The 14,224-nt window shown below is 40.6% G+C and overlaps 1 protein-coding gene across 1 annotated transcript; it reads left to right on the top strand.

Annotated features, from left to right (window-relative positions):
* The first annotated feature begins 1,059 nt into the window (after positions 1 to 1,059).
* On the top strand, positions 1,060 to 13,392 carry nedd1 (NEDD1 gamma-tubulin ring complex targeting factor). The gene is made up of 16 exons (XM_008298126.1): positions 1,060 to 1,156; positions 2,420 to 2,563; positions 3,355 to 3,449; positions 4,361 to 4,477; positions 4,560 to 4,700; positions 5,614 to 5,843; positions 6,939 to 7,140; positions 7,862 to 7,985; positions 8,414 to 8,545; positions 9,287 to 9,346; positions 9,428 to 9,517; positions 10,461 to 10,651; positions 11,083 to 11,284; positions 11,500 to 11,635; positions 12,231 to 12,297; positions 12,890 to 13,392. The coding sequence occupies exons 2-16, from the start codon at positions 2,428 to 2,430 to the stop codon at positions 12,992 to 12,994; spliced, it is 2,028 nt and encodes a 675-aa protein (XP_008296348.1). The 5' UTR covers positions 1,060 to 1,156; positions 2,420 to 2,427; the 3' UTR covers positions 12,995 to 13,392.
* The last annotated feature ends 832 nt before the right edge of the window (positions 13,393 to 14,224 follow it).

A 14,224-nucleotide genomic window follows, 5' to 3' on the forward strand; every position in this document is an offset into this window, starting at 1 on the left:
CTCTGCCTCCTTCAATGACTCTGTCAAACTGCAACTTCAACTGGTTCCTGTTCTGCAAAAACCTTGAACGCTCTCTTACATGGTGCATTTTCATTTTGTCACTTGCTTGCAAACTGTTAAATACCTGGAGTAAATGCTACTAAGATCCGGTGAAAAAAAAAAAAAAGAATGCAAAAACAACAACAACAACAACAAAAAACTGCAAACATCTGGTATAAATACTCTAAATATCTGATTTAAAAAATAAAATACAATAGGAAGCTGGTATAAATACTCAAGATATTACTACAAAAATATAGTGCTAATACTACAAAGACCTGATGGAATCATGACAAAAGACCTCCAAATATCTGGTGGAAATATTACAAAGATCTGAAACAAAGGATGCAAGGATCTGGTATAACTATTATAAAGTTCTGATAGAAATACTACAAAAGATCTGGTATAAACCACTACAAATGCCTGGTATAAATACTCTGAATATCCAATAGAAATACGTCAGATATCTGGTATCTAACCCTAACCCTAACCCTTAAAACAATAGATCTGCTAGAAAAGCTGCAAATATCCAGTAGAAATGCTACAAAAATGTAATGTAAATACCACAAAGGTCTGATTGAATTGCAACGAAAGATCTGGTAGAAATATTAAAAATATCTGATAAAAATATTACAATGATCTAGAATAAATACTCCAAAGATCAAGTATAAATACTTCATATAGCTGGGAGGAGCACTTCAAAAGATGTGGTGTAAAATAATGCAAGTAATTGGTAGAAAAAAATCAAAGAAAAATTACCCAAATACCGTGTAGAAAAACCACAAATAGTTTGACTAAAATCTTGTACAAATACTCCAACTATCTAATAGAAATACTACAAAAAATTTGTATAAATACTCCAAAAATGTGACAGAATTTTTTTCACACCAGTTGGTGGCGGTAAGGCACTAAATTGCTGTTTGTTGACCTCCTATGAACCTTAAAGAAGAAGTAGAAGAAGAAGCAAAAGAAGGCGAAGAAGAAGAAGAAGAATTCCAAAAAAGTCGTTTGTACTTTTTGTCCCGCCTGCTTCCCGTAGTGGCGGTTTATTGGCTACAGGCGGATCACAAAACAAAACATCTTTAGCCATTTTTCAGTTATTAAATCATCTTTCAGGGTTTGTATGACACGTTTTACGGAAATCTTGTCAAAGCTCTTAGACTTTCTGACAACTTCCCGCTAGTTTCGTGCTGTTTTCTGGTTGTTTTGCGTCTGTTCGGTAACTTTAAACCCCGGCGAGGCTAATGTTGTCTCCACTTGTGGCTAACGTTGACATTTAGCTAGTTAGCGGTAACTAACTGCAGCGGCTGCTAGTTAGTGTAACGGATTAAACTAGTGGCGTCTCACTAACGTTAACTAGTAATGCTGTTTTTCTTAGTTAAATATGAACAACTGAACCAGTTGTTTAGTGTTATAAAAAGTTTATTAACCTTTAAGAACTTGGTGTGATCAAAAGCTGTCAGCTACGAGAAAAGGCTAAAAAACGATGTGAAATGTCTTTTAAAGTGATTGAAAACACTTACATTTCTCTTACGAAGGTGTTGAATATGTTTTCTGTGTTGCCATATTGAGTAATGTCACTCTTAAAATGTGATTTTACCAAAAACTGCCCAATATTATTGTTATAATATTTACAACACATAACATTTAGCTAATAGTTGTCATTGCTCGCTTTATAAGCTCATCTGTGTATTCACTTTCTGATCGCATTTATTTTAATTATTTGCATCCTTAGGATTTATTGTTTACAGCTGGTGATGACAGATAATATAGTAAACAACAGAAGTGTGCAGGATCACTTAAATGTCAGCTGATTCTAAATAATGTCACCTTATAGTAATCAGATTGTCTATTTTGTTTATTTCTCTTTTCATTATACTTAAGACAGCATAGTGCTGAAACTGGCACTGATTTGCGTTTTCTGCTGTTATAGAAAAGTCTTTAAACTTGGTGAATCTGCACAAACTTTGATCTGTTTAATTGATTGTTGTTCCCTGTCTTCTCCATATAAAACAATTTTAACTTCTGCTTTAGTAACGTTAATAAATAAAGGGCGTCTTCACTTCCTTTGTTAGCTGTTCAAAAGTGATAATGAGGCTCGACAATACTACTTTAAATTTTTTGGCCTCCCTGTGAGGTATGACCTCTGTTATCAACCACACAGGATTAGAGCTTCAACTTATGATCGATTTTCTTACGGTTAATTGAGTTTTATTAGCAATAAATTCATCGTTTTGTCTAGAAAGCGTCACAGTGCGGTCTTGGACACGTGTATTTTGTTTAAGCACCAGTCCGAAACAGAAGACAGGGTCGGGAAACATCAAATGAGATCATGAAATTGCTGCTCATTACATTCATGTGTGTTTGCTTCCACCTCCAGGCGTCGCCATGGAGGAGGTGACCCGCCTGGTGTCCACTGGAGACTCCGTCAAGATCTGGGATGCGGTTTCCATGGCACCGCTGGAGCAGTTTAACCCTCACATCACCAGCCACCCTGTCGCTCAGGCCTGCTGGAGCTCCAACAGTATCCTTCTGACTGACGCTGCTGTTTGGATGTTACTACCAGCTAGTGATTATGTGCATAGCCGATTTGTAGTTCATTAGTTTTGTTGGTCTATAAAATGTCAGAAAATGGTGAAAAATCAGAGTTCCTCAAAGCCCAAGATGACAAATTTATTGTTTTTTCACAACCTTAAGATATTCAGTTTACTGTTGTAAAGGAGGAAAGAAACCAGAAAATATTCACATATAAAAAGCTGCAAGCAGAGAACTTAAAATTTATTGATTTTTTAAAAATTACTTAAACTAATTCATCAATAGGCTGCAAGCAGCTTGGTGGTTAGCACTGTTGCCTCGCAGCAAGAAGGTCACTGGTTTGTGTCCCGGTGAGGACATCTTTCTGCGTGGAGTCTCCATGTTCTCCCCGTGCAGTGTGGGTTCTCTCTGGGTTCTCCGGCTTCCTCCCACAGTCTGAAAACATGTTGAGGTTAATTGGTGATTCTAAATTGTCCGTAGGTGTGAATGTGAGTGTGCTTGGTTGTCTGTCTCTAAGTGTGGCCCTGTGATAGACTGGTTACCTGTCCAGGTGAACCTGCCTTCACCCTAAATCAGCTGGGATAGACTCCAGCCCCCAGTGACCCTAGTGAGGATTAAGCAGTGTATAGATAATGGATGGAATTTGGTGTTTATCAGCTGAGGGAGGAATTTCCTGCTCGATCACATATTAGAAGCGTTTGCTGTTTTTATCTGGAGATCTGAAAGAATTAACTTTCGGTAAAAAGTAAAAAGTGGACCATCTTTGACTCGTTTTTCCAGACCAGTACCTGGTCAGCGCCAGCGCCAGTGGAGACAAAGTGGTGGTTTCCAGTCTCAAGTCGGCTCCTGTTCCAGTGGTGGAGCTGGCCGACGGGGTGAGTCAACAGCTTTGTTTTGTGTTTTCACAGCTGTGAAATGTGTCATCAGGTGTTCAGTCTTGTCTGTTGCTGCTGTGGGCGGTGATATAACATTTTTCTGTGTGTTGCTGTTTTGAGGAGTTGTTGTTAAACTGCCATAGGATTGGTGTGAGTGAATCACGCTGCGGGAGGCTGCTCAGTCGTCCTCTGTTGAGTTTTGGTCCTCTTATCAACAAACCTGTTTCTGAGACGATGCCACAGAGTTTTCTCTCTCATGTCGGACTTTATGGTTCATTATACTAATGTTAAGTCGTTGTTGAAGCAAATGTGTCGTTGTCGTTGTCTTTAATCAATATTTGATCAGTGTTGCTTCTATTATACTTTGGATTTTCATATTTTTAATAGACTGAAAGTGTAAACTGACCTTTAAATGGTTCTTTTTTAAGGGAACAGTTGGTGGAATTGTTAATTTTCTGGATAAATTTGATGTGGTGCCGATGCAGAATGTGATGGATGCTCATTTATTTGTAAAAGTCCCACACAGTCAGAGAATGAGGACTTTTTTTTTCTTTCAAAAATTACTCAAGCCGATTATTTGATTATCACATAATAGTAGCCAATCAACTGATTCCTCACTGCAGCATGAGTAGACAAACAGTATCAATCTGTGGCTGTTAAACTTTGGTTTGGTTGCTGACTGCTAATGGTGAAATCTGTTTGTTGTTAGTGTGTAGATTAGTGACTTGAATCTGCACACTGCATTGTGGGAAATGCTGTACTGCACTGAGACCACATGGCAGCAAGTCAGCTATGTGATAAATGTAATAACACATTGAAAAGTGTGTCCTTTCACACCTGTGTCTCATATGGAGAAAACCAAACTGTATGTTGTCTGTATTTTAACCGATTGTTCCTAACTGTGCGTTCAGAAAAAGCAGACTCGTGTGTGTCTGAGTTCGTCGTCTCAGTTTCTGGTCAGCGGAGGTTTGGATCACTGTGTTCACATCTGGGACCTGAAGACCAAAAGGCTGCACCGCTCGCTGAAGGTAAGACAGTTCTGAAATCTGCTGCAGTTCAAGCTAATGAAGAAGAGAAGCCGTAACTAGTTTCCCTCCATCTGTCTTTCAGGACCATAAAGAAGAAGTGACCTGCGTGTCCTTTAACGCCAACGACAGCTACGTCGCCTCCGGATCCACCAGTGGAGATCTGGTCCTCCACAGTCTGACCACCAACCTGTCCAGCAAAGCGTTCGGCCACGGAACCAACCAGGTCAGACTGTGTTCTGCTACAAACCTGCAGCAGCTGTTGACTGTTCAATCAATGTTTCTGTCACATAAAAAACTATCCACAGAGAGCGAGAGAGAAGGTGCATGATGAGAATAAACACAGAGCACTTAGAACCCTAACCCAGTCTGTTTATTTATTTTATAACTTAGACTTAGATTAGTTTACACGCTTGATCTTTCCTTGTAGAAGCACTTACCAGTTTAGAAGTTTGAAACATTAGAAATACAAGAGGAAACAACATGAATTAACAGGTGGTAATCCACATCAGTTATCCTTAATAAGCAGTCAAATATGAAATCAGAATAAAACAAAAAAGAAATCTAGTATAAACAACAGACTATTCAATTGATAATGTGGGATATAAGTTTTGGGTTTTTTTTTCTTCAAATATGATGTCCAACAAAGTCTGTTTGGTTTACAACAAACAATTATTCTTCTGTTGGATTTTCAGTCAAACATAGTTCATGACCTGTCAGACAACGTCTTCAGTTTTTTTGTTTGTCTTTCAGCGTCTAAGTTATTCTTTCTAAGGGAATATTATCATTTGTCATATCCAGCGGGTAATAACTTCATTAGTCATTTTTTGGCATTTAGAATCCTGAGCTTCGTCAGTATTTGTTCATTTTTATGCTCTTTTGAATTTAGACCAAATAGAAATATGTGAGGGTTTCATGGGAGTCCTGTAGAAATGATTCTCACATGAAATTCTGACCTCTTCACAGAACACGTCATTCTTTCTGCGAACAACGAAGCATTTGTGTTATCAGGCAACATCCGAACCTGAATCTGAAGAAAAAGTTCTTCAGTTTTATTTTGTGACAGTGAAGCAGAGTTAAATCATGCTATTGTCTGCTGCCATTTCTTTTCCTTACATGAACTTCTGTTCCACCTTCAGCCCATCCACGACCTGCGGCTGTCCATGGTGAAGCGCTCGCTGCTGGGGAGCGTTTCTGACAGCGGCACCGTGGTTCTGTGGGACTCCAACACCCAGAAGGAGCTCCACGTGTTCGACAGCGCCCACAAGGCCCCGGGCTCCGGCCTGGCCTTCTCCCCCACCAGCGACCTGCTGGTGGTTAGCGTCGGCCTCGACAAGAAGATCGTCTGCTACGACACCGCCAGCAAGATGTGAGTCACGACACGCTTTAACGCCACACCACGCCTCAAAAACTGCTCAGGATTTAATGGAGATTCATTATTCTATCTCAACAACAGTTTAAAGTTTCATTCAGAGTTTATTTTTTCTGGCGTATATGACGTTAAAATGAGCAGATCCTCACATTTGAGAAGAAGAAATCAGAGATGAATTGACATTTATGCTTGAAAAGTTGCACATTGATGTACTGGCAGGTTATTAACTCATCATTTCAGCTCTAATCTGTTCTTATTTAAATAAAACTCACAGCTTCTCGGTCGAGGTGTAATGGTTCGCATGCTTGCGTTGAAAATTTTCAGTATCAGAATCGGCTTTAGTAGCCAGGCACATGAGCACATATTTGAAATTTATAAAGTGCAAAATAAAACACACATGCATGTATGTAGCATTGGCTGCAGAAGGAAAATGAGTGTTTACCTGCCATGTAAAGCTTCAGATATGTGTAGAAGAGCATGTTTAAAGTGAACCAAAGCTTAGTGCAAGTACAGGTAATGACAATAAATACAGTTATTGACACTTCATGTACATGATTTAGGTGAACGAATGAACATTGAGCAGCATTTTTGGGATAAAATAAAACACGTGATATACAGTGTGTATTGTATATGCTGTGGTTCAGGGTCGGGATTCAGAATGAGTTGGTTCTGACTGAACTAAATATATATATAAATGTCAGTGATGGACTAAAAGTAGGTAATTTTCTAAATGATGCGTTTTAATAGTGTGAAGCTAACAGCTGCTGATGTCAGTAAACCTATGGTAGAGTTTAAGCACTTACTTTACTGCACCTTAATGGATTTTGATTTCTCTGCATTGTAAGTTTTACTTCTTTATTCATAGGTTGCAGCAGTGCTGGCAGATTTTTTTTTTAAAGAAAGAAAACCATTGTTTGATTACAAAAAAAGAAGCAGTTTAATGTTTTATATTTTTTGTTTTCTTTTGCCGAAAACCTGACGTTCATTTGCCTTTTCTTTATCTTCTGCCCGGATTAAGTTGTGATGAACTCAGACAAGTTCACATTTATGTCGTGTACATCGGGTGTATAATGTTGTCACGTGTGTCTTCAGTCTCCTGCGGTCGATCCGTGTGGACAGTCCTCTGACCGCCGTGGACTTCACCCTGGACGGGACCGGTCTGGTGGTGGGATCCACTCAGGGGAAGATCTACCAGTACGACCTGAGGAACTCCAGCGCCCCCACCAGGATCACCGTGGCACACAAGACCTCCGTCACCTGCCTGCGTTTCCAGAGCAACGCCAGCAAACACAAGGTAGCCTGACGCTAAACAAAGGAGTCACACACTGAACATGATGGTGGACGTTTAAGTGACACCATCAAGTTATTGATCCATAAATAAATCGTAGTTCAAAACCTTTATTTGAGATCAAGTCTAAAATGAAGATATTATCACTCCTTAAACTTCAAATTAAAAACTTTGTTGTGCAGTTTTCTTTAAACAAGTACATTTTATTTATATTCAGTATTCTAAAACACTCTCTGTGGGTCATTGGTCTGCTGAATCTGTGACCTTGATGGTTTAATAATGTGCATTTGCATGATTTCCCAGTGTATCATCTGGAAAAATATAATCTGCACACTAGAGTAGATGCTCGCAAAGATCATGTGTTAAAGTGACGTTTTGAACACTGTAGTAATTTAATAAACATTCCTGAGAGCATTAATATTCGGGAGCAGGCAGCATTTTTCTACATGTTGACACACATAAATTTTTTTCACATGGATGTGCGTGCTTTTGTATGTTTTTTGAGACATATTACATTTATTTTTCACCTGTCATTCAGCAGTAGTTTGCATCTTTATTGGTATTTTCGCAGTTTAAATAAGTTCCACTAGTATTTAACACAATCGAACCACCTACACCAGTCAAAGGAGAGATGCTGGTACATTAACAACAGACATCTGTACATTCTCATCACGTTAAGCCACGCTGTGAATAGAATTAAACCCTCTCTCTCTGCCTCCACACTCAGTCCAGTAAACTGGGCTCCACCAAGATTTCCAGCACTAAAAGATCCTCCATCAAACTGTCCAGCAGCCAGCCGGAACCGCCCTCCAGCACAGGCCCCGCCCCCCACAGACAGGTGACCAGCACAGGTGGGTTCAGCTCATGTGACCTCACACTGCAGAATGTTATGTTGAATTGTATGTTGAACTCTTTTCCACTCAGATAACTACTGTGTCTGCCAGAATATGACTACAAACCTCCCTGAAATTAGGTTTGATGGCGTGAGCAGCAGAGGAGCACGGTCTTCTGCAGAGTGTTGCATTATGGGCTGTTTGTAGCCATAATGTTGCTAAGCTAGTGTGTTTATAGTGAGTCTTTCAGAGTCAGTCAGTGCTAACAGTGTTCAGGTAGTCCAGTTTAACCTGCAGCAGCTTCTGGAAACAAATTCAGTCTCTTTATGTCTTGTGCAACAGAAATATAGCAGAAAATCAGAGAGACATTCTGGGAAATATTGGAAAATATTTATGCATATTTGGCCTGATGTTGGTAACAATACGTACCGTTCTTTTGTGTCCAGGTGGAGGCGCCGGTGCAGAGGTGATGAGTCGGGAGGCTGAAGGGCATCACGGAGCAGAGCAGCCGCCTGTCGTGGAAAAGTTCAGCAGCGTCGGACGAAACAGCCTGGACATCTTCTCTCCTGCTCGCGAAGGTCAGGTCTCTGATTGGCTGAGAAAAGGAACTGCACCTCATTAAATCACCCATGAAAACACGGAGCTAGAATCTTAGAATTAAATCTGACTTCAGCTGTTTCAGTGTTTTAGCATTTTTAGCAGGACTGCATTATATGCAGAGGTGTTGCTGGTATTCTGACTCCCTCTGGAATGTAAATGTGGCACAAAAAAAGTTAAAAAAATCTCTCAGTATAATGCATTTAAATTTTAATCTTTTCATTTATTCTTTAATTTAGCTTTTATTTGAACTGAGTACATTGAGGTATGAAGGCCTCATTTGCAGTATAGTTGAGTACAAGAGAAAAGATGTCAACACACAAATAACCTTAAAGTTAGTAAAATACAACAATAATTAATGTGTTTAATTTTTGTGAACAAATTTATAAGCTCAAATAGGAATAGCTGGAAGTTAAATAGGATGAAATTAAGTGAAATTTACTTGAAGGAATCATTTTAAATGAACAGGTTTACATGGTAGCAATAACTTGTACATTTCTATCTAATATTGTTGTAGCTGAGTGTATAAGTGATGCCTGCTGGTGGTTGATGTTCAACACAACATTGCTGCAGTCCACACACTGTACGTGGCTGCTGGAGCAGAGAGAAAAAAGGAAAAAATATTATCATTTGAATTTCTCAGTCTCAAATGTATCAGAGGAACATTTCAGTCTCGTGTCGTCTCGCTGTAACCGTCTTCTTTCTGTCCCGATGCTGCTCAGATGGTCCAGACTCCAGGATCCCAGGGACGACCGGAGACACCCCGTTTGGACGGACACATGGTACTAACAGGGCGTCACCTCTCGGTCCGTTCGGAGCGACGCTGCCAGTTCTGGACTAACTTTGATGCTGTGTTTCCATAGTTACCAGCCTGGAGATGCTGTCCAGAGAAGGGGAGGGTCAGCAGCTGATTGGTCGGGGCAGTCTGGACATCTTCTCCCCGGTCAGAGAAGGTCAGAACTCCGCCGCTGTGCTGGTTAGGATGCAGACATGAAATCCTGCTTGTAGCTGAAACCTGTTTGCTGCATCTACATAAACATGCAGCAGGTCAACGGGCAGATTTCTCCCAAACAACCAACCTTATACTAGGAGCACTGCAACAATATTCCACCTTCAAAAACCTTTTGATATGGAGTGCTGTGCTGCAGACTACATTAGCTACATTAGCTAACATAACACACACTAAACTCTAAGAGCATTGTGGGTAATGTAGGCACACGGTTTTAACAAGGAAGAAGAGCAATAGATAAAGTGTCCACTATGAGTCTGACAGTGTAATAACAGTAAAATGATTAATCTATGGATCTCTTTTCATTTTGATAATATTTGAAAATATAAAAAACCTCATGGTTACCTGTATCCACCTGGGTTTACCTGCACCTAAACAGGGCTAGATATTAAGACTTTTAGTGATACTACTGTTGTTATCGATCTGACACTTTAACAATACGTTGTCGGCCATTTTTCAAGATAAAGAATGAAACTAGTTAAGAACAGAATTAACATTCCTTTATTCTCTCTGTTTGCTAATTTCCCTCTCTAGCAATTCTTCACTTTTATTCAAATAACCCCCTGAATGCTGGGAGTATTTTTACTGTGCAGTATTAATAGTTTTGGATACTACTTCCCTTACCGCTGTCAACTCCAGCATTCTGTTGGAGAAAGGATGAAAACAGAGCAAGTCAGAGTTTGTCTGCATGATTAAATCGCTTCTAGTTTAGGAATAATGAAAATACACCATAGATGAATCGGAAACACAGTTGTTAAGATAAAATGTGTGAGATAATGTTGATATATCAGCTGGGAGTGCTTAAGCTGTTAAGGTCACGCACACACTGACTAATAGGTGAAGTTTCTGTGATTGTTGTCATGGAGACGTGATTCGCTGTGTTTCAGATTCCCAGTCAGGTGCCAACTCCCTCCGTAAGACCCCCCTGGGAACCCCTCTGGGAGTCGCCTTGGGAACCCCGCTGTTGGGCTCCGGAGGACGAGGCTTCAACCCGCAGTCGGTCTTCCAGACCCCCCCGGCAATAAAAGAGGAGGAGCCACTCGCGGCTGGAGCTGCAGAAGCATGTGACTCCAGAAAGGTGATGATTTCTGTGTTCCAGTATCCATACTAGCATACTACATATCAGGCTAGAAAAAGACTGTGTAGGTACAGATACCGAGTCAGTCACACACAGTATGCAGACAACACCAGGATGTGTTACAGCATCCAGTTGGATTTTGCAGTGTCAAAGCCAGTGTGCCTCTCTGGCCAGCTCATTTCATGAAGAAGTATGTACATTGTGAAGGCAGCTGTAGTTCGTGGTGAAAGTAAAAAGACAAAGTATGCAATTGGAAACCCGAAATCAAAGAAAAACGTCCCATCAGAACCTTCCTGAGAATCCTCATAGTTTTTCATTCTCACATTGATCCGGTGGTAGATGTCTGCACGTCCATGATACACTACAGAGAGTTTGGCTACTTTACATACATTTTTTTATTACTGATTCCTTTAATCAATCTTTCCTCCTAGTCTGACAAGGCCAGCAGTTCCAGCCTGGAAGCAGAGGGTAAAACCACGCCCACCATGTCCCAGCCGACCAATCACAGTCAGCCGGCCCCGCCCTTCTTCACTCCAGAGCCCGGCCTCCGGCGAGCCAATGGCGTCCAAGCTCAGCTGAGCTACGACTCACCTGTCCAGGGAGCTCCAGCCACCACCACCACCACCGCAGCAGGTAGAGCATCACGCCCACACTGTCAGCAGAGTGCAGGAGAAGCTGTACGACCACGCTATATCGAACGGCCAAAAAAAAACAATCTTATATATAGTATGTTGGCTGCAGTATGCCAAAATAGCCAGCGCTGGTGTCAGGGGTTAAATGCTGCGTTCAGGGTCGGGGGTTCTGTTGGAAAAGCAAGAAGTGATTGTGCTGGATGTCTGTTCCTTCAGGTCTGTCGGCGGCCATGTCCTCGTCTCTCTCCCAGAACATCGCAGACGTGGTCGGGCAGGCGGGAGCTGCTCCTCTCACCTCCCTGCAGATCCACTTCATCCAGAACATGATCCACGAAACCATGGAGGAGTTCAGGTCAGGCTCGGGTCTTTTTGATCTGGTTCGTTCATGAGTAGTTCAAGGACTGTTGGAAAGATGACAATCCAGTCATTCTGTTAGTTTCTGGCAGATAAATGGTGTCATTTTGGTTCAGAGGTTAGAAGAAGAGGCATTTCCCCTTTCAAGCTTAGTGCTATTTACAAGAAATATGAATAGTTCTCTAAAAACATTAAAAAGTTTTACGAGTTTCACACAGAAGGAAACCAAAAAAGTAGTTTCGAGGTTCAGGACAGAACTGAGATGCTGCTGTCAGATTTCTGTCACCAGAGAATTGGACAATTTCCTCGGGAAACCTCCGGAGTCGCACAGAGCACAAAAGTAGTCGCACAAAACACGAGACAACAGAAAACCGACCCACATCAACAGACAAGTCTGTCCAGAGCTGTAACAGAATGTTGGTGGCAGCAGGAGAGTGTACGTAGGACCGAGATAAAAGCAGAGCAGCAGTGTGGTTCAGAGGAGTCGGAGGCGTTTCAGCATTTAGATGCAGAATAAAAATGTGGGACATCAGCTGACTTTAAAGGCCTGTAGGACCCTGATGGTCTGATTTTCTTCTTCTTCCTCTAATCAGGAACGCCTGTCACAAAGACATCATCAACCTGCAGATCGAGATGGTCCGACAGTTTTACATCCAGCTGGTACGAGCCGTCGTTTCTTCTCTGTAGATCGGATCTTCTGATTAAATTCACCCTCCCTGCAACTGTTTCTCTTTTTATTTCTTGTCAACACTGAAACACAGCAGATTTAATTTGGCTGTTTTGGACTAGAATTTACAAAAAATAAATAGTGTCCAAGTGAAAACTAATTCCTGAAAAGTAATGTTAAATTGTGAAAAATCTAAAATGTAAACTAACTGATTGCAGAAGTATTCACCTGGTTCCACACAGGTGCAGCCAGTTGGTGCTACAAGTGCAGAGAATGTGTCTGAGTGAGTGTAGTGCGTAGTGTGGACCTGCACCTGCGTTAAGTTATACTTGAAATGAGGTGGAAAGTAATGCAGTCACTTACTTTACATTTTATAGTTTTAATTAACTGGCATTACTTTGTAGAAATCTGTTTACACATTGACAGGAAAGACTCTTTTTTTTGTTAAATTCTTGGCAAAAAAGCCAAAATTAAATTGACTGTGATTCAATATTAAAATGCAATAAAAACAGAAAACGTCCTCGGAGGTTGAACACTTTTTATATTCACTGTTTTTCAACGCTGTGACGTGTCGTTCTGTTTCAGACGGAGATCCACGGCTTGATAGAGAAATACTCCGTCAACGAGTCTCTGGTGGAGGAGATCGAGAAGCTGAAGGAGGAGAACCGGCGGCTCAAGGCCAACTACTGACCTCTGTGACTGTGCTGCCCCGAGTCGATGCGACGACGACGCTGCTGCTGCTGCTGCCTGAGAGCTCAGTCTGCTTTACTTCATTACTGCCTCAGTCGGCTCCTGCAGCAGCAGCCGGTGAGAGCGACGCTCATGTGTGCGTTTTTTACAGATGGACCGAGGCTGGACGCGTTGTTTGTTTGATGAAATGTCTGATCAGGCGTTTTTTGGTGTAATTTATGAAATAAATGTAATGTCACGGCCTGTGAGAGTCGGAACAGACGTCGGTTCATGTGTGCCTTTATCATGTTTACATTTTGTCTAAAGAATTAAAAAGATGAATGGTTAATGCAAGGAAAAGAAGTGCTGTCTTTTATAAATGTAAACAGAAAGTGAGAAATAAAGCAGGTAGAACTGGTCATCTGTAGCACTTTAACTTCTTTAATTCTGGTTTTGTTAATGTTGTGCATTGAGGATGCTCTTTTTGACTCAGCTGTGACATCAGTGCAGGTGGCAGCAAATGAAGATGGTGTCTACAGCTCACATTTGTTTACATAATTCAAAATTTAGTTTATTGAGAGGAAACCGTGTCCATTTTTGCGCTTCACACCATTATTATTACATTAAAGTGGCAGAAACGCGCAAAAACAAAGCCCTTAAAACACATAACCATGTGAAAAAGGTTTTCACAGTCTAGCTCATGAGTGTTCAGATGGTTAAACATGCTTTTTGCTCTTTCAATTGTTAAGAAAATGATGAAGCTTCATTAAAAAAGATGGGGGAGAACTGGGAGATGCAGCCCTTTAACACAATGTCCAAAGTTAAGTAATTGAATCATCGTATGCATAAAGTCTGACCTTTTCTTAAAGTGTCCTTATATTATTGATGGATTGATTTACATTGTTGTCATGCAATAATAAAATGCTGCTTTTATTTTGAAAAAGAAACCGGGTCCACAGGAGCACCAAAATGTCAAATAAAAGATGTTTTTCAAAGACTTAAGGAGACAAAGTTAACCAATTTATAAAATAAACATAATATTCTACAATACATAGAACCAAACTTGACCACCAAGTCACTGTTATTTTTATGTCACATTTAAAACAACAGCTGCTGAGTCAAAGTCATTTCCAGTAGACTGACATTATAAATTTACAAAGCTAATCAATATTTAAGTTAGCCTTGATGTGAAATAACTTGAATATAATATTTTTTTGTGTAGGACAATGCAATACTATGTAATATATAAAT

This window comes from Stegastes partitus, unplaced genomic scaffold, assembly GCF_000690725.1.
Source record: "Stegastes partitus isolate 25-593 unplaced genomic scaffold, Stegastes_partitus-1.0.2 Scaffold1285, whole genome shotgun sequence".
NCBI lineage: Eukaryota > Metazoa > Chordata > Actinopteri > Pomacentridae > Stegastes > Stegastes partitus.

Coding starts and splice junctions, on each gene's coding strand:
- nedd1 (XM_008298126.1), top strand. CDS start 2,428: ATGGAGGAGGTGACCCGCCTGGTGTCCACTGGAGACTCCGTCAAGATC. Junction 2,564..3,354: donor GGCCTGCTGGAGCTCCAACA/GTATCCTTCTGA, acceptor TCGTTTTTCCAG/ACCAGTACCTGGTCAGCGCC. Junction 10,652..11,082: donor AAGCATGTGACTCCAGAAAG/GTGATGATTTCT, acceptor CTTTCCTCCTAG/TCTGACAAGGCCAGCAGTTC.